The 20,114-nt window shown below is 34.3% G+C and overlaps 1 protein-coding gene and 1 long non-coding RNA gene across 3 annotated transcripts; both read right to left on the bottom strand.

The window, feature by feature from the left end:
* Nucleotides 1–5,306: 5,306 nt before the first annotated feature.
* On the bottom strand, nucleotides 5,307–13,146 carry LOC120332556 (uncharacterized). 2 transcript variants are annotated; one of them, XM_039399824.2, is made up of 9 exons: nucleotides 12,852–13,146; nucleotides 12,516–12,659; nucleotides 12,269–12,442; nucleotides 11,623–11,817; nucleotides 9,521–11,134; nucleotides 9,026–9,093; nucleotides 6,300–8,006; nucleotides 5,964–6,043; nucleotides 5,307–5,525 (listed from the first exon to the last, which is right to left on the bottom strand). In XM_039399824.2, exons 1-5 carry the CDS (start codon nucleotides 13,039–13,041, stop codon nucleotides 11,031–11,033), a joined length of 807 nt encoding a protein of 268 aa, XP_039255758.2. In that variant the 5' UTR covers nucleotides 13,042–13,146; the 3' UTR covers nucleotides 5,307–5,525; nucleotides 5,964–6,043; nucleotides 6,300–8,006; nucleotides 9,026–9,093; nucleotides 9,521–11,030. The 2 variants fall into 2 exon arrangements, with proteins under 2 accessions (XP_039255758.2, XP_039255757.2); XM_039399823.2 differs by having other exon boundaries at nucleotides 12,516–12,662; nucleotides 12,852–13,144.
* A 4,612-nt stretch (nucleotides 13,147–17,758) lies between these two features.
* On the bottom strand, nucleotides 17,759–20,105 carry LOC144418818 (uncharacterized). The gene is made up of 2 exons (XR_013473682.1): nucleotides 19,586–20,105; nucleotides 17,759–19,094 (listed from the first exon to the last, which is right to left on the bottom strand). It is a non-coding gene; the product is annotated as an uncharacterized LOC144418818 (long non-coding RNA).
* Between the last annotated feature and the right edge of the window lie 9 nt (nucleotides 20,106–20,114).

Genomic DNA, 20,114 nt, shown 5'->3' with positions numbered 1-20,114 from the left:
CTATCTTGAAAATATCTTTCAAGTATACATTATCAAAAACTGTTTGCGGCCCTTTTTACAATTTCCAACATGCAATGCGGCTCTCGAAAACCCATGAGTTTGACACCACTGATCTATTCTAGACAATTCAAGCATTGCTTTGGGAAATAATATCACTTCAATTAAATTGAAAAAAATCTTGCCGTATTAAATACAAAATCGTTGCTATCATAAAGGTAAACCAATTCAGCCACTGGGAATATATTGGCCTTCACAAAGCAATGGAGGCAAAATTGAGAGTTCATGGGCTATGAACTTTTGTTCTTTTCTTTGTCTTGAACTTTTCATATTCCACAGCCCCTATTAATTTTATTTTTAATTTTAATTACCATGTGATGGTCATACATATCTTTAACTTGTATTTTCTGTAATGATGTATTATCTCAATGTGTCAAACTTTTAATTAGTGTGCATATTTTGCTTCCAGATGACATAAATGTATTGTCTTGTTTATTACCTCAGCTTGGAGTATTGACAAGAAAAAGGTGCCAGTAAATTCTTTGTTATAATCAGAATTCACAATTAATAGGAATTATATACAGCCACCAATCAATGAGAATTACATGCGAAATCCCTCACAATAAATTTGTCCAAAAAATTCACCTACTAAGGCAAGTTTGATAGGTGCAAACTTTGTGTTATGGAATTGTATCACAGCACCGTTAAGAGAAGTAAAAACAGTTTTGCTGTTTTGTATGACACCCTCTTTAAATGAAATTTCAATGTTTAAGCGCAAACATTAAAATTACTACCTTTGAACTTTGTCATTATCTGCAAAATGTCCCACACAAATCTTTACGCTATCGCGTTTGTAATCTTCTCTGATAAAAAAAAAAGTCTATGATGTCCATTTTACTCTTTACAGCTTGTATGTCATTCCAGCTTTCCAAGTGAGCAAAACTTCTTAGATATAGAGATTATTTTCTTACGTTACAGGCGCAAAAAGGCAGGTACTAAACGTAAAGAGGACGCCGATTAGCAAAAGCAAGCGGAAAACGGTCGCGAAAGGCGACGAGAAATATGTGCATTGGAGCGTATCATGAAATACAATCTTTCGCATGTAGTCTTATGGAGTGACGTCAGAGTTGCCTATCATGTTGTTTAATGTCATTGGGTTCAAGGTACGAAAGATAAGTAATATAAATACCAGAGTCATTTCCTTCAACAAAAGATCTCTTCTTTCTTCCCCATGATCCACCTCCACCATCATGTGTCGATTGGCCGCTGTCGGGAAATCATGAATTAGAATAAGAAACCTCAAGAATAGACTACCGAATCGCTGTTAGAGTATACAATTTCGTAAAACAAGACACGTTTGTGCAAAAAAATTATAAAATCCCTAGAAAAATCTCTGTCATAATGAAAAATTTGTACAAAAACAAGGACCTACACTATATTCAGACAAATTACTAATTCATTAGATTGGCCTGGAGTTCAATATCTATTAGCAGCGGTAGTTAATAGTATATTTCAATTCCTATATAATAGTCCACGGGAGGCCGTATTTTGTAGAAGAATAAGATATTCTGAGGCGACTAAAGGTCTGCTCTGGAGTTTTCAATATGAATCGCACTATGAGTTAGATTTGGGGAAAATTCTTGTCTTATTTATAAGTCATAATTACAAGGGAACACTAACAGTCAAGAATCGAGCTATATAAATAATTAAACATGTGAACTTCAGGTATTTGGTGACAAGCTCTATTATCAAAATACGCAAGTTTGCTTAAGCTCTATCGCAATCACCCTGTTTATGAGCCGTGGTTTTGACGAAATCTATTTCCAACTGACAAAATACATGTCTTCACCTAAAATTAAAAAAAAAATACATTAGACTTACTCTGTGTAACCTGTCGCCTGTGAGTCTGATGCAACCAATGAATTCCCATCCATCATCACAAGAAACACAAACACAAGCAGCGCTAAACATGTAATCTTCATGATAAATTTATATCGCTTTTATCTATTTTATTTCGGCAAAATATAAGCACGTCACAATCAGTTTTTTTATTGAAATAAATTATAAATGTATTTAATGGAACCCGTAACTAAAATCAGAGTTTTCTGTTTTGAAATAATTTTTAACATCCAGCTTCTGAAATTTTAATCACTAAAATTACTGTTATCCTTAGTTCTTGGAACGCGTAATAAAATAGGGTGTCCAGATAGACGCCAAGCAAGTCGAGAATTGAATTTAGTACAAGAAGTACTTTGCCATTTTTATTCACTCCTTAATTAATAACCATCACATAATTTTTTTGCTCTTGCTCTCGAAGACTTCAGTATATCAGGCACAGACATATTAACATTTAGTGGAATACACACAGCACATTAAAACACATATTTGATTAAAAATCAGTGAACTAATTAAAAATCGGTTTATGGTGCCAAAGGTTGATTTCACTATTTTGATATAAACTATTTTCAAGTAAACTTTTATGATGGGGTTTGGCCTATGTTACCCACAGACTTCAAACAGTAAATAACTTCCAAACAGATTTAAATTTTCTCGTCTGTTTCATAGATGGAACATCTGAAATAGCTATTACCGTACCGTAGTGAATAGCGAACAACTCGAACAGTCGTACATTGCATTGCCTATGCAGGCCTATCTAAATTGGCATCAGCTGGAAGCTTCTTATATATATACAAAATTGAATAAAACACAAGGTTGTGTTCGTTACAAAAATGATATTAAAATCATCATATTGTCAGCATCACGTCATAGTATTACATCTATTTATAAATGAATCCCTATTATTTAAAAGTAATATGCGGGTTATTTAATTTTTGACAATATACAAAATTTAATTTGTACCTCGATAAGTTGCAAAAATGATTAGAAAATGACAGGTCCGTGAAACGGATCAAACTTTTGATACAGATAAATATACCATTGAGATAAATCAATGAAGCTGGAGGTAAATAATAACTAATGCTGCTTTTTATAAGCTTTTATCCTACCATTTAGTTTCTCTTAATTTGGGGATTTCCATATGCCTCGTTTTGATATTGAAGTAGGCAAAACTATGTTATATTAATATTATACAATGTCTGAATAAAAACTTCCAAATTGGAAGTTCTTGGCAAATAAAAATAATTGCTCCTGTTAGTTGTTATTTATTATCTGATTTTCCTGACTTTTATATTGAATTCAAGTACTCCGTCGAACGCATTTCGAGGAACTCAGATTCCAGTTAAATGTGATCACTCCGTTGGAATCTTTAAATAAAAAATCTAACGCCTTCTCCGACATTTTTGCATGTCTTTGTGAATTTAAATAAATTTTATGAAGCATCGGTTAAAATTTTCGGTCGAGAGATTCAACCCTTTCCAAATACAGGCTAGACCAGGGCTTCCCAAACTTTTGAGCTCGCGGCCCTTTTTAATATATTAAAATTTTCCGCGGCCCTTGTTCGCGCTAATAATGCTAAACAGCTCAAAATATGCATTTTTGATGTTTTATTGATACAGACAATTCTCAACTTTTAGTAGGCCTACTCAATTACAAAAACAATCACATATTTATTCAAATTAACGTTACTCAATTATTCAGTGTAATGGGTGCGAAAACTTTTTGCTGCATAGCAAGTCTATTTGTGGCTCAATGTTTGTTTATGCAGGCCTAAATGATGAATTACGATGTCTGGCCACCGACGGCATGGTCCTTTTCCGGAATTGTTCACTCTTATTGATCAAACTTAGCATAAGACAGCGGTTTGTGTGGCGCCAAATTATCAAGGAAAAAACTCATGGCGCACCTACACGAAAAATATGCTGCCTGATAATAAAACACAATTTCGTCATCGTTAATATGTACTTATCTTAACTCTGCCTGGTTTTTTCTTCAAAATGCTAAAAAAATCACTCATGTTCAGCAAATGAATAAACTGCAGCCTACAAAATTGCAGCATGTAGGATACCCGACGTAACAGAGCTATACAACATAGAACAGTAAAATGAAATTGATTCGTATACACATCATTTGCAACAATGAGAAACAATAAAACATTTAGAATAAATAAAATATGTAACTTATTTCGAGGCGCACTTAGCAAATCGCCTTCGGGAACCGCTAGCTTAACGATTATTAAAGTCGGCATTGTTATGCAAGCACACGCAAATCGGGTCTTACGATCAGAATATGCATTGTTATGCAAGCGCGGTGATTCTAATGTGTTTCCCCGAAAATAAAACCAAGCCTGAAATTTATAAATGATTTTAATATAAGCGCTCCCCTTTAAAAAAGACTTAGTCGATTTTTTGACTTAATCCCGTAGAAGTGCGTTGTTTCAATTTTGCTATAGGACGTCGCAAAATTTCGTGATTCGTGAACCTTTCAAACAACCCATATCTTCTACTTATACAGTAAAAAGGGAAGATTATATCGATCTTACCTGTGATGGTGTTACAATAAAAAAGTTTAATTCTGAAAATTCGGTTTTCTGTAGATAAAGATTATTTTTCTTGGTTCAGAAAGCGTTGCGGACTCCTATCGCTTTTGCGATTTTGTTTTTATATAAAGCAGACTTTTCTACCAAGGCTCATTAAATATGATTTCACTGACTGTCGTTATGTTTTGTTTGTTCCTTTATATAAAACTCATTGCAAAAAAGGTCTTTTATTGAAAGATATCAATACTTATTTTCACGGGTAGTCGTAATTTTAGCATATTTTTGGAGGGCGTCACAATACAATGAAGTTCGAGAACCACTCAGTCCTAGTCGATAGCAAGAACTTTGTACTCAGGAAATTTTTACTTTTTAAATGGTTAATAATCTATATGTAGCAGGTATTTTGAATGGAGACGTGCTATTTATAAGTAATGGAAATCCGTATTCATATTTGGCATAATAAAAAATCTCGTTATTCTCTACATATTTCCAAAATAAGCCCTAGTGTTATTTTCGAAATAAAATTGAAGACACTCTTATTTACTCAGTATGATGATGTGCTCATTAGGAATCGTGAAATTTTTGTTTCACATTATTTTCAATAATTGTATTTCGAATCAAGAGTCTGGAAAAGTACAATAGATATAGTACTTTGTGTAAAACTGGTGCTCTCTTTGCGGCCCCTAATATTCGTTTCGAGGCCCCTTCCAGGGCCGCGGCCCCTAGTTTGGGAAGCCCTGGGCTAGACTATAGTCAACTTGTAAATAAGCGTCAATAATATTATAAATTCAAATTAACGCATTTCATCACTTAAACGGATGAAAACCGACTAAGCTATATTTAATGATAGTAGCCTTATAATAAATAAAACGTGTTTGAGACATAGGATTTTTTTGTTATTTTTTATGGAATCAAGTGACAAAAACACAGGAAAATAAATTTTATTCTGAAATTTAAAAAACAAAATAAGGATGTGCAACCAGCGCGATTGTAAATGAAATGTTGGCACAATCACTATAAGAAGAATAGAAGAACAAAGTCTTTAAGATTGCGGATTATTCTTCAACTTTATCGAACATCGAAGGATCGTCATCTGAACAAAACAAGAGAACCATGATCAAATGTATGTAGGCCTATGTATACAAAGGTTCACAGACTGATGTGATGTGATGAATATGCGGTATAGCAGTGAAACATTTATTTAGTGACGTCCAAATAATCCAGTGGGAGATTTATTGGGCACTTACCATTTTTGCGGCTGCTAGTTGAATATTGCGCATTTTTGTCAATAAATATCGATTTGAAGGTTTTGCCAGAGGTTAGGAAGCATCCAAAGGTATTTCGTCACTAATACGATCTAACGAGTATAGGGGCGAGTACAAAAATCTTATGACAGACTTCTCACCAACGCATCCCGTTATAGTAGTGACTAAATGTCAGAAATTTTCCATTGCCCGACGCGTGAATATGTCACTCAACTTAGATTGAATGGATTTTGGCAAAAACGTTTAATATACACGAACTATCTTACCTGTTTTTGGTTGCGGTGCTGATGCGGCGCTTCTGAAATTGTTCCAGCCACCTTCGTTGTTCCCGGTATGTGTTGTAAGACTGTGAAAAAGGGGGGATATTTGAAATTCAATACACAGATACTCCTAGTTTTTGTAGCAGATTTTACAATGAATCTACTCGGATCTGACTACGTTACCGAAGACGTCGCAAATCCAAGGAACTTTGTTTAACGTATTTTAAGTTATATATATATGTGGATTTTGTCGTGTCGTCTACAATTCGTTTTATATATAAATACTGAATCTAATTACTAATACTTAATATGTCAATTTAAATTTCTTTACAAAAAACTTACCCGACAATTTTTATAGCAAGCGATAGTTGAACCATTACCCCAACAAGTACTAACATATTCAACCAAAGAACTTTGAAGGTTGTCATACGTCCCATTTTGAAGTAAGTAGTTTCCACAGTTCGTTATATTTAAAAAGCATCAAACTATGATAGAAAATGGAAGCAATATTTATAAATTTAGTAAACGAAAAATGTGGATCGTTGCGCAAATTTGCGTTAACATTATTCATTCGTTGAATATTTCATTTAGACTTAATCACGCTTCGACTTACAGGATAAAATACTCTGTTTCGGTCGAATATCACCAATATGATTCACCGGAGTAGGCTAAATGCATATGGTTTTAGCTAGTCTTGGATTTTTCTTAATGGAACGGTTAATCCTTGTAAAAAAAGTGAGGAATAACTATGGCGAGCATAAGTCAGGGAGGGGCCTCCCAAGACTACTACAGCGTGAATTCAACTAGATTTCATAAGCAAATCGCAAAATATAGCTAAGTTAATCGAATATGAAACGAATAAAATGAAAATATTCAAAATTTCTCTTATTGCTAATCCTGCACTCTGTGCAAAAGCTCATTGGCCGATTATTTTCGAATACAAATTCCGCATATATAATACAATATGCAGATACAGAACAACACTCTCGGCGCAAAAAGAAAATCTAGCTCCCAGTTCGTCACTTGTCGATTGCGGTTCTCCTATCGGACACTTTTCTATTTGGATGTCGTGATCTTGCTTTGGGCAATCTTGTATGTAAAAACAACCCGACACGTCATATTTAGGACTCGGGTCACTATAAAATTGTCGATGATGGTATTAAAAGCTATATATACTTTTTTTTATTATTTAACAATAAAAGTACGCCGATAATATTCAATTCACCTTACCATCCTGAACTCTTCTCGTACTTTAAGTGCACTATAGCTTTCAGTGATACATCAATCAAGCTATCACTCATATTTAAGTGGATACCCTTAGAGAGTTAACGGCCCATAAAATCATGCTAAAACATGGCATCACAACAGACACTCCGAGCAAAATATTTCAGATGTCGTAAATGTACTATCGCTAATTGAAACTGGTGCTTAATAATATACAGAAAGTTTGAATGTTTTTTTTTTATAAATGCAGCTTACGACAAAAAGTCAGCAGGTTTTTATAGTTCGACACCATAGGCTAAGTTTCAAAACCATATTATGAAGTCATAGTGCGTTTGCAACAAGAATGAATATCGTACGTGTCCTTTGATTGCCGACCCACAACTTATTCGGATGGTGGATGGTGACACTTGACCCCTCAATTATTTCACTTCTATGTCAGCGCCTGGAGCATTTGGAGACTTGGGACTAATTTTAGAAATGACCTTCGTTCTATCGCTTTCTTTTATTTTAAATGCTAAGTGTACAACACACAGCACCTACCAGTTACCGGTGTTTTTGTAGGCAGCTCGAAAATTCTGTTGAAATAAGAACGAAACACACTCGAGATTTTGAAAAGGTTTGGTATTTTTTTTAAGATGTTCTGAGTAAAAAATTTTAAAATTTGGTGAAAAATGTATGGAAATCATATAATGTTTCACATCATCTTTGAAAATAGTTTTTCACTAATACATTGATTATTTTAATGATATCCGTTTCCAGTGATCAATCACTCTGAATCTATGCGTTATCAATTTTCCATCCGATCAAACATGTCGATTGTTTCACCTGGAAAATGAATAGAAATACATCAAAACTGGTTTAGAAATTACAGTGTATTTTAACCTCACCCCACAATACTATCAAAAATCAGCAGATCACTGGCGACGACATTTTTCACCGCATGTAGACCAAAATATACAACTAAATGTGATAGCGATGAACAGTTTTTCGCGAAATTTTTAATCCTTATTTGACTTTTGAGAAAAAGTGCTTCAAAATGTTTTTTCGTTTATGGATGTCTCAATATTCAAGGATCAGGAAATTGAGGATGTCGATATGAAATATAACATGACTGTTTCACCAGCAGCGTTATATGTTGTCTTCCTAAACTTAATGCACGTATATGAAAGATGCATTATTTATTATTCAGCGATCAATATTCATAACAGTCAACTTATTAGTTGACAGAAAAAGTCAGATTAGAATACAACTATAGAAACCTGAAAGAACGTATAAAGAAGCACAGAGCGTGTGATCAAATCAAGAACGTTAAGATAGACCGTGAGCCTCTCGAACATCAGTGACTTTTAACCCTGAAAGGTCACATATCTTGAAAATCAATATATTTATTGATCTATTTTTGTTTTATTTGCACAGTGTTTCTATCACGACAAAAATAAATATCATAATCTGGAATATTACAATGTTAAACATGAAACGTTTCATATAACGGATTTTCCCTATTCATTGGCAATTTGCTCAATATCAACCACAAAAAATCCTTCCTTTCAACACAGCATCAGTTGTTCTCAAACTTATTTATGTTGAATTCTAAACTTGCAAATAAGCAACTTGCAAAATTTTGGAATTCAATTACTATACGCTTATTGATTGAGAGAGAGGTCGCAAAAGCTTCGCTTTTAGTGTCTCTATTTGTGATCTCAGTTAAGCGTTCTGTACCAATTCAGAGACTGAAATTGCAACGATTCCATGAGACTTGGTTAAACGTTCATTGGCTTACGAAAGCATATCGGAAAATAATGTAATATGCCAGTGTCTTTGAAAATCTTATCATTTTCCCTTACCTTGACTCTCATGATATTTATGCTCGGGTTTTGCGTTCCAGCCCCCTCCTTCCCTTTTGGTTGATTGTCTAAATATCAAATATAAAAGTCGCAAAAATAAATATGCAAAACAATTTCACTGAACAAAACTCGGTTGATATTCGAGGGAATAGTAATATCAGATACGAAAATCAAATTTAGTGGAATTGTTTCTTACTGGGCTAAAAATGTTAAATGGAACAATCTTTTTTAAAAAAAAAAAGCATCCAATCTTTACATGGAATTGCATATTTGAATTTCATTGAAATACCCATTTTTTACTTATAAATACGACTGCCGATACACTTGTTCCCTTTCAAAAAGATAAATTTCGTTGATTCGTTGATTATATTTATAGATGCTTGAAATTGAATGACGAAATTAAAATATGATTATGATGGCAACTCCAGGAACAGAAAACGCCCATATAAATTCATTCCACAACTTATTTTTAAATACGAACTAACGTAAACTTACCTATATATCATCGGTTCATCTTCACCAGAAGTTGACATAAAGTTGATACTAAAGATCATAAGAGCTAATAAAAAATCTACAAGGCATGACTGCGATTTCATTGCAAATTTTGAGTTACAATAGCCACTAGCAATAGTTGGCAACGAAGCGGAATTTTTTCTGAGAATAATAATTAGAAAAAAGCATTATTCATTATATACCACTTTTAATACCTTAAAATCAATACATTTTCACTGTTCATATGTCATATGTCTTGTTCACCATATCTCGCGATTCATACTGTCAAATAAATAGTACAGACAAAATGTTTCACTCACTATCAAATATAAAAGGATGACTGTAAAGTATTTGGTCCCACACGATATTCGATAATCAATTAACATCGATTAGTAAGATATGAAGTACCCTAATGATGATTTGAGTCGATTTGTTTACACGACCAACCAGTCAATAATGTCACCGAAACATATCCACTAACTTGTCGATATACTATATGAAATCGATTGATGGTAATCAAGCGTCAGATGAATGTAGTTTCCACATATGTCACATATTTGGTAATGTCACTTTATTTTTAACGCTTTGCGTCGATTTAGGAAAGCATTCATTAAATAAGCATAATTTCAGGATAAATGTCATGACTATCTTTTATTTCAATTATCACAAGCATTTGATTACAATATGTTATGATAACTGAAGCTTTCTATCATCCATATTGTCGTTTAACGTTTTTCGAAAGCTGATTGTCAATGAACTGCTTTTCCTTTTTGTTTACTCTGGTCTCTAAGATTATATAGGCTGTTACGTCACGGAATATACACACGGAGTTATTTTGACATCTATGAGTCGGTGATATATACTGTTGATTTCATGTCTAGATATTTATTTGGATGAGTGGATGACAAATTATATCTACTTGATATATGCTTTATGACGTAATTATATGATCCATCATCAATCATAGACTCTTGAATTTAAATCTTGCTTAATATCATATGCAGAAAAATCTAATGTAATGCCCAATTATTCCTGGCGCTGACCTAAAAAATTGTAGAAGTACTTACATTTTTGTGTTACATTTCAACAATTAGTATCAATTTTTATTCGAAAAAATCATAAAAGATATTGTAATGAAGAATTATTTAATATACAATAAGTTGTTCACGAAATTATACTGTATGCATGGAGTAGACCTTGAAAACATAGTGTTTTCAAAAAAATGAAAATGGGTAACTTTAACATCAAGTTGATAATCTTACATAAAATAAAACCTAATCCGTTTATCCGATCATAAATGAATTAGATTATAAACGTGTCACATTTTAAAAAAGAATCGATAAGCTACATTAAGAGTATATTCCAGTGGTGGGTTATATAAACAGAAAAAAAATTCAATAATGGAGCGCTCAACTGATAAGGTATATTTTATCAATTATATGAATCACAATATTTTTGAACAGTTTTTTTCTAGAAACAAAAACTATACATTTCGTTGGAAGTGTTCAATATTTCAATGGTCGATTTCTTTCGATGAATCGACCTCAATTCCTCCATCTCTATCGCATTCAGCACGACAGACCTTGCAAGCTTTTGCTGGTTTGTAACGATGTTTATCTTAAAAGAAGAGAATATATTTTTATAATAATACATAAAAGCTTTTCAGATTTGTATCCGGTACTCATTTTTATTATTTCGAGTTATAACATGTTGAAGAATTTGTAGAAAAAAGGATAATATGCTCTATATACAAACAGTTTCATGTCCGTGATAAAAAAGCGCGCGATTACTTGAGTCCTAGAAAAGTTATCTGGAGAACATTTTATATGAAAAATTACTCCATACCACACACACACTCCAGGACCTAGCAAAAAATGATTTTGACTTCCCACTAACGAGAATTTGACGACTTAAAGAATTTTACTGTTAGCAAACTTTGCAATTTTTATAAAAAAAAATACCCTCTTCCAATTTAAAGTTGATGCTGACTTGAGACGTCAAATTCCAAATTGCCGATAGCATAAAGATACCGATAAACGCGCATCACTGTCTGACTACGCAGCCATGACTGCGTCAAAATTGCTGAAGAATATTTGAAGACTTACTTGCTTTGCGCTTCACAGGCAAATCTGCATCTTCGATATTCACGTCAATCTCCATGTCAGGATGACAAAGATGGTCGCATCTTGCTCTCCAACATTCGCTAACCTTGTTGAGACATGCTACTTTGCATTCGGTGCAGGCGGGAAACGAGCATTCCAATCCAGATTTACAGCGCTTTTTACACTTGTGAATTCTCGCTGTCAAAAATTATACAAACTTCATAATTTTTTATCTAAACTATACAAATGCTTTTACTAGTTTTATATTATGGTCGATCACCGTACACTTATATATTTGCTCTCAATGTGGGTTATTATGTTTCACTTTCCAGTTTCCAGAAATTTGTTGTATTCGCTATAGGAGATTCGCATCATAAACGAGAGGACAAAGCTCAAATATATGGACACCAAAGTCCAAATTTTGGATGGAATATCAGATCTTATAGAACTCATGAGAATTTAGGAACAAATAAAAGCCTTCTAGCGACAACAACAATCTTTAACCACTGAAAATTCCACAGACATTCGTCCAATAGTTGGAAGAAAGGCGATAATTTACAACAACATATTACCAAAACGATCCATAGGTTTAATTAGTGTCCAATAAGTCAAGTGTGACTTTTCCAAAAAGGTAATGTTATATATATACCTGCACCGTCGTGATCACATCGCTTTAGGCAGTTTCCTGTGCACTGAATAGTTTCATTACAGTTAGGCTTGCACTCTCTGACGCAAAAGACTGGGACTCTCAGTCCTCCTTTCATTTTATTCATTTTGTTGTCCAACTTCCTTCGATTGACTGGTGCGATCATCGAACTGTTGCCTGAGAAACAAATGTGAAAATTTATAATTAACCTAGCATTGGACACAGAACACACAAAAGGCTCCTGACTTACCGTGCCGGTGGTGGGTGCAGTTTGCCATACATCGGTGCTTGCACATTGGTGGTTTTCTTGCACATTGTTTCTTGCATGTACGTTTACACATATGCTTAGAACCCTCTTCGCCAACCCAAATTCTCCCCTCGTCTTCAGTGTGGTCTACTAAATTTTTACATTGATAAAACTCAAGGTATGGTAATGGAATATTCTGCGTAAAATAAACCTCAAACTTGGTGACACTTCCTACCCGCAACGAATATTAGATATAGCACAAACGATTAGAATTCGTTGCACTTTATGACCAAAATCAATACATTTGTTTTAATCAAAATCATTATTTTGGCTACTTACCTAACGCCTTGCTGGCACAATCACGTAAACACTCAAATTTGCATGCTGGTTTGCTAGACGTGGTGCAGTTCCTCTTCACGCACGATTTTTTACAATTCACAAGTCCATATTTTCCTCTTTTTCCGGCGACTTCGAGGGTAAATGTGAGCATAACAAGCGCCACCGCCGCCAACAGAAATTTATTGTTCATTATGTATATTTTATTTCTGTTCTCTTTGAAATACCAGATGTGAGACTGTAAAAATTATTACCATAAGAAAAACAAAATGTCTCGCTGAATTGCTGACGGATGTATGCTTATATTGTCGAATCTTGCTGTCTATATATACAGTAATAGTTGAAATTCTATGTCAAGTGATAGTTCGTTTTTAGATTGCTAGTAACAATAACCGCTAAAATAACAAGATAAATTTCTTCGTATGATAGATAGTATCAATTGACCTGGAACTAAACAGATTACTTATAATTATAGGCGTAATAAGTAATTATTTTTATCTATCTTTATCATTACCTAATGCAACCCTTTCACAACCTTCATAGTCTTATCAGCATATTGTGTAATAAGTTAAACAGATTATTGATCAAAATAGATAATTAATTAGTCAAATTATTAATTATAAATTTTCTTTCGAGATGTTCCCAATATAACACTCCAAACAAAGGGTTATAGAAATCGTTTTATTAATAGGCGCACTATTGTTGAAACTCGGAACGATGTCTCTTCCACTCAATCGCCGCCTTATATACATCTTTGATTGCGATCCTAGACATTTGTCTATTTCGGAACACGCCTCGTTGATGGTTTCCTGAAAGTACTATGTTGAATGAACTATTTCTCTATAACCTCGATCACCTTATTCAGAAAATTTTTAATTTCGAATACTTTCTAAACTAGACCAGGCATTCACCATCAATTCGCTATTTCTCCGTGGTGATATGAGTAAACAAATGACTTATTTACTGCAGAGAACATCGTGTCGTATATTACGAATAGCAAACAAATATCTGATCATCTGATCAAACATCACAACTTGGCTGGGTAAGTATACTGTATAAAAGTGAGAACACTTTACTGATAAATTTCAAATGATCATTTTCTTACGACTTCAGTATATTCCACATGTGTCGGGCATCGGACTCATGATTCCTGTCGCCAGTTAGCTATATAAAGCTCACAAGAATTGGGTCCAGTCCAAGTGTAAAAAAAATGCGTGAGCTGTAGTCTAGCAACATTCTTTTGTTGTGCTGTGCCCCGCAACCTCAAAAACAAACAATGAGAGCTCAAGATTCAAACAATGCCTGTGCTTGTTATTTCGCAAATTTTGTTTATCTTAAAAATACTTTATGCAGCCTAAGTAATACTGTATGTTTACAAGAAACCCCTCAGTTAAATATTAGTGTTTGTTTCTTGTTTATTATTATTGGACACGTGAGTGGACATATTGATCGTTTTCATATTTTTGGTAATCTTGTTTTTGTTGGTCTTCTTCTTCGAATCGCTTTGAAAAAAAAACGCCATAAATATAGCGTATGTATGTATAACAACTTTATAAATCTCTGATTATAATTATGGATGTTTCCCCGAGTATACACTTCTTTATTTACTGTCGTAACATTGGCCAATCAGCATAAGTGCAAAATTTGACGTAACAATAAACGTTTCAGGAGCGCTTAGATACTTTTGCCATTCAGACAGTCTTTCGTGGCTGTGAATATTACCTCGTTTTGGCGGTTTTCGCGTAGGCCTACTATTTGTTAGTTTTTAGTGGTGTTTTGGTGAATATATGTCCTAATCAAATACCTCAATAATCATTTTGGTTTGTCGGAGTTGTATTTTAAATGCAGTAATCAAAAATTAATCTAGAAATAGCTGTGATAGACTAAGCCAAACTTATCTACAGCGCATTTAAATGAAAGGTTGTTGAATGTATTGAAACAGGGGTCTCAAACTCAATTTACTTGGGGGCCGCTGATGCAGAGTCTGGATGAGTCCGGTCGCATCAGGTTTTCCTCAATAAAAGCTTAGCAACTCGTTTAAATTATATTCCTTGTGCACTGCAACTTTAACTGTGCAAATAGAACATGTCGGGATGCTCCTATGCTCAACAAAGAAATATTGCATTTCCCAGTTCCCAGTATTCATAGAATATTGTTTTAAAATTATTTCAGGCAGTCCCGCGATCGAATATCAGGCCTACAGGTCTGGAACTGGTAGGTTACCGCACCGCATATTCCATTCAGGGGATGAATGATAAAATATTTTTTTCTTCTTTACGTGACTATATCTTATATTTCCACTTTTTTGGCCACGGAACACTTACACTTTTTATATCACCTCGCGGAACACCAAAAATAAAGGGTTAAATTGATAAAGAAAAACGGTGCAATGTAGAGGTTCCCAGTGGTTTCGCCGTGGCGAGTTGAAAATGCGCGACAAACTTTCAGCATTTCAAAGTAAAACCAGGTAGATATGGAGGAAGAACGGTTGACCTTTTGCCTTTATTCTTTAGACTTACTTGTTTGTCTTTAACAAAACCAAAAGAAGTACCGTAAATTTGATAATGAAATTACCAGTCAAAAAGCTAAACTGACGGTTAACGAAAATGCCACTACCCTAACTTAGTTATTCCACTTTAGGCCGACGTTGACGCAATTTTAAACGGTCAGTTGGACAACTTCATGATTCTCAGATCCCCATGGCGACCAATTTAGATGTATTTTTGATTCCTTTTCCACGCAACACTCGAAAGATGCTCACGGAACATTAGTGTTCAGCGGAACACAGTTTGGGAAGCGCTGTTATATTGAAAGCATTAGTCATGCTAACTGAGCTGAGTGACTTGCGGGCCGTACTAACATTAAACTTTAATACTAAGGCGGGGGCCACAAACTATCATCCTGCGGGCCGCAACTGGCCCGCGGGCCGCGAGTTTGAGACCCCTGAATTAAAATGATAGTTTGAAACGTATAAACCGATTTATAGGCGCCAACTCGCAAAAACCATTCTTGAAATAAGTACCGATAATTTTACAATGGTAGAGTATGAAGCCGAAGAGTTTTGCTGGGGATCGAAAGTCGGGGAAACATTCATTACGTAGTTGTTTGCATTAGTAATTTGCATTATTCTACTACGTAGACCAGCGCTTCCCAAACTGTTCTCCGCGGAACACTAATGTTCCGCGAGCGTCTTCAAAGTTTTCCGTGGAAAAGAAATCTTAAATACGTCTAAAATGGTCGCCATGGCGATCTAAGAATCGTGAAGTTGTCGCCCTGACCGTTCTATATCGCGTCATCATCGGCCTAAAGTGGACTAACTGTAGACGAATTCTAATACGGACTAACTAGGGTGAGGTAGTGGCATTTTCGTTAACCGTCGGCATAGATTGTTGACTGTTAAGTTCATTATCAAGTTATTGCAATGCTTTTGATTTTGCTATAGGCAAACAAGTAGGTTTGAAGAATAAAGGCAAATGGTCAACTGTTCCTCCTCCACCTCTGCCTGGTTTTACTTTGAAATGCTGAAAAAATTAATCATTTTCGGTAAACTCTATTCAAAAAATAAATAAACGGCAGGTCTGCAGATCGCGAAATTGCGGGAAGTACTTTTATTGCCATTAGACATAACATTAGAGGCAAATATTACGTAATGGAAAGTAAACGGCATAGAATGGTAAAATGAATGAATAGATTTATATACACAGCATTTAAACTAAGAAACAATAAAACAGATATAATAAATGCAATATATATTTAAAATATTCAATTATATTTTAGGTATATTTAACACAATTCTGTTAGTTTTCGCGACGCATTCAGCAACTCCGCTACATTACACCGGTTTTCTCTATCAATTTACTGTTTCTTTTTTTGGTGTTCCGCGAGGCGAGATCAAAATTGTAAGTGTTCCATGGCCGAAAAAGTTTGGGAAACCCTGACGTAGACAATTGTGTTTGCCACATCTTTCGCAGTGGTTTAATAAATATTTTCCCGAGAACACAACACAACGCCACAACACGACTGGATAATACCATGTTTCACAGTATCAATATACAACATCTATCATCAGATTTGATTGAAGCATTGGATAACTTGTCAAGTGATCGCGGATTGAAGATCGCACTTGATGGCCGGAGTTATCAGCTGCTGCAATGAATGTTCTGTTGCCATTCGTTCGGAACTACTGGATTTTGAATTATTCGGAATTATGTGAAAAGACCTTTTCTGCGTACATAAAAAAACATATACAGATCAAGGCTACAAGTAGAGGAAGATCTTCGAGTTGCTGTCTCCCAAATTAAACGTCGAATTTCTATGTTGTGTTCAAAACACAAAGCTAATAATTCGCATTATTCATAATAAACGCTTTTATTCACGATTTTATGTGATAACTTTCATATAATTTTGTACAAGAAAAGTAGTAGTGTCAATAATAGACTTAAAATCGATAACTACCGTATTTCTCCGTGTATAATACGCACTTCCGGTTCCGAATTTCATCTCCGAAATTAGGGGGTGCGTATTTTACATTGGTGTAGAAAACTTTCAAAAAATCCTGATCGATATTTCACTTGCAATTGCCAAATACACATGTTTCCTTTCCGTCTTCTATTAATTTTATGTGACAAAGTCCGTAATAACCAGATCATGCTTGTTGCAGTAGAATCACACCCACAGAATGGACTATCTCAGGGGTGTCAAACCCATGGGTTCTCGAGGGCCGCATTGCATTTTGGGAATTGTGCAAAGGGCCGCAAACAGCTTTTGATAATGTATACTTGAAGCATATTTTAGATGGGTGTAGTTTGTGACATATATTGTAATTTGTGATGTAAATAAACAGTCGAAGGAATTTTGTTCTTTTCTTAAATTTCAAATGCCATTTACACATTAATTTTTGTATTTCACTATTATTGCAATTTACTGTATTTATTGCAAAAAATCAGTTTTCATGTACACTACTATCCATTTTTACTATCACAATTTTTAACAAGGTTTTGATAAGGTAAGAATAATACATACACTGAAAATGACTTAATCTAAATATATAACCCTAAATTTTCAAAGATACCACAGAATAAACTCAATGTTTTTTCATTACATATGTACTGACGTTTGGCATCTCTTTTGTGCCACCAGCTTACTAATACCAGGCTGAAATGATATTACAGTACCAACTCTAATTAACGAAGTCACATGAGAATTTTCGATTAAATTCAGTAATGAAAAAAAAATTACGTTTCTCATTTCTTTTATGGATCAGTAAACAAACAAATGACTGACTTTTCGGACCATACATTTTGCGACATTTCCTACCATTACGTGGAATAGGACCGATTGAGTTGTGATTGATACTGATTTTTAGTAACTATTGTATAATTATAACAAGAGAGCTGTGCTCAAATATATGGACACGTTAACCAGAGCGAAGCAGTATTTACCTTTGACGCCACCAGTACCCACAAAAAATTCCGAGTTTCGCGTAGAAATAATTTACAGAATCAAACCGGACAGCCAGTGTTCCCATGGTTAAATAATACAGCGAAATTTTGGACGAAGTATCAGATTTCATGCGAAATTTAGAAATAAATAAAAGTAATAGCCTTCTGGCAAAAAAATCAATCTTTACTCACTGAAAATTTCAAAGCAATTGGTCCAGTAGTCAAAGAGAAAAGCGATTTAAAAAAAAATGATGGAGACAAATAATAATAATAATACCAATAACAACAAAATTTTGAAACGATCGTTATGTCCACTACGTGTCCAATAATATACAAACACATAAAAAATTTCTGTAAGAAGTTGATTCTCAAATTTGTCATAATTGACTGCTGAGCTGATTTTGATAATGTCTACTTATATTGTATCTTTCATTGTACTGATGGAAATGTGACAAATTAAACGATGTACTTCAGAATTTTGAGAAATGCAGAAATATTGCAACTCCCATTTTTTTTTCAAAAATGCCACCTTTTTCATGTACTTTGCGTTTCATTTAATCCCTGAAGTGTTTTTTGCTAGCTTCTCAAGTGTATTCATAATTGGGCCAAATTGAATTTATCTATTATATGAATCACAATATTTTTGAACAATTTTTTTCCAGAAACAAAAACTATACATTTTGTTGGAAGAGTTCACTATTTCAATGGTCGATTTCTTTCGATGAATCGACCTCAATTCCTCCATCTCTATCGCATTCAGCACGACAGACCTTGCAAGCTTTTGCTGGTTTGTAACGATGTTTATCTTAAAAGAAGAGAATATATTTTTATAATAACACATAAAAGCTTTTCAGATTTACATCCGGTACTCATTTTTATTATTCCGAGTTATAACATGTTGAAGAATTTGTAGAAAAAAGGATAATATGCTCTATATACAAACAGTTTCATGTCCGTGATAAAAAAGCGCGCAGATTACTTGAGTCCTAGAATAGTTATATGGATAACATTTTATATGGAAAATTACTTCATACCTCACACACACACTCCAGGACCTAGCAAAAAATGATTTTGATTTCCCATTAACGAGAATTTGACGACTTAAAGAATTTTACTGTTTGCAAACTTTGCAATTTTTATAAAAAAAAATACCCTCTTCCAATTTAAAGTTGACGCTGACTTGAGACGTCAAATTTCAAATTGACGATAGCTTAAAGATACCAATGAACGCGCATCACTGTCTGACTACGCAGCCATGACTGAGTCAAAATTGCTGAAGAATATTTGAAGACTTACTTGCTTTGCGTTTCACAGGCAAATCTGCATCTTCGATATTCACGTCAATCTCCATGTCAGGATGACAAAGATGGTCGCATCTTGCTCTCCAACATTCGCTAACCTTGTTGAGACATGCTACTTTGCATTCGGTGCATGAGGGAAACGAGCATTCCAATCCAGATTTACAGCGCTTTTTACACTTGTGAATTCTCGCTGTCAAAAATTATACAAACTTCATAAGTTTTTTATCTAAACTATACAAATGCTTTTACTAGTTTTATATTATGGTCGATCACCGTACACTTATATATTTGCTCTCAATGTGGGTTATTATGTTTCACTTTCCAGTTTCCAGAAATTTGTTGTATTCGCTATAGGAGATTCGCATCATAAACGAGAGGACAAAGCTCAAATATATGGACACCAAAGTCCAAATTTTGGATGGAATATCAGATCTTATAGAACTCATGAGAATTTAGGAACAAATAAAAGCCTTCTAGCGACAACAACAATCTTTAACCACTGAAAATTCCACAGACATTCGTCC

Source organism: Styela clava, unplaced genomic scaffold (assembly GCF_964204865.1).
Source record: "Styela clava unplaced genomic scaffold, kaStyClav1.hap1.2 HAP1_SCAFFOLD_290, whole genome shotgun sequence".
Classification (NCBI taxonomy): domain Eukaryota; kingdom Metazoa; phylum Chordata; class Ascidiacea; order Stolidobranchia; family Styelidae; genus Styela; species Styela clava.
The sequence above is the reverse complement of the archived record's forward strand: the minus strand, read 5'-3'. Positions and strand labels throughout refer to the sequence as shown.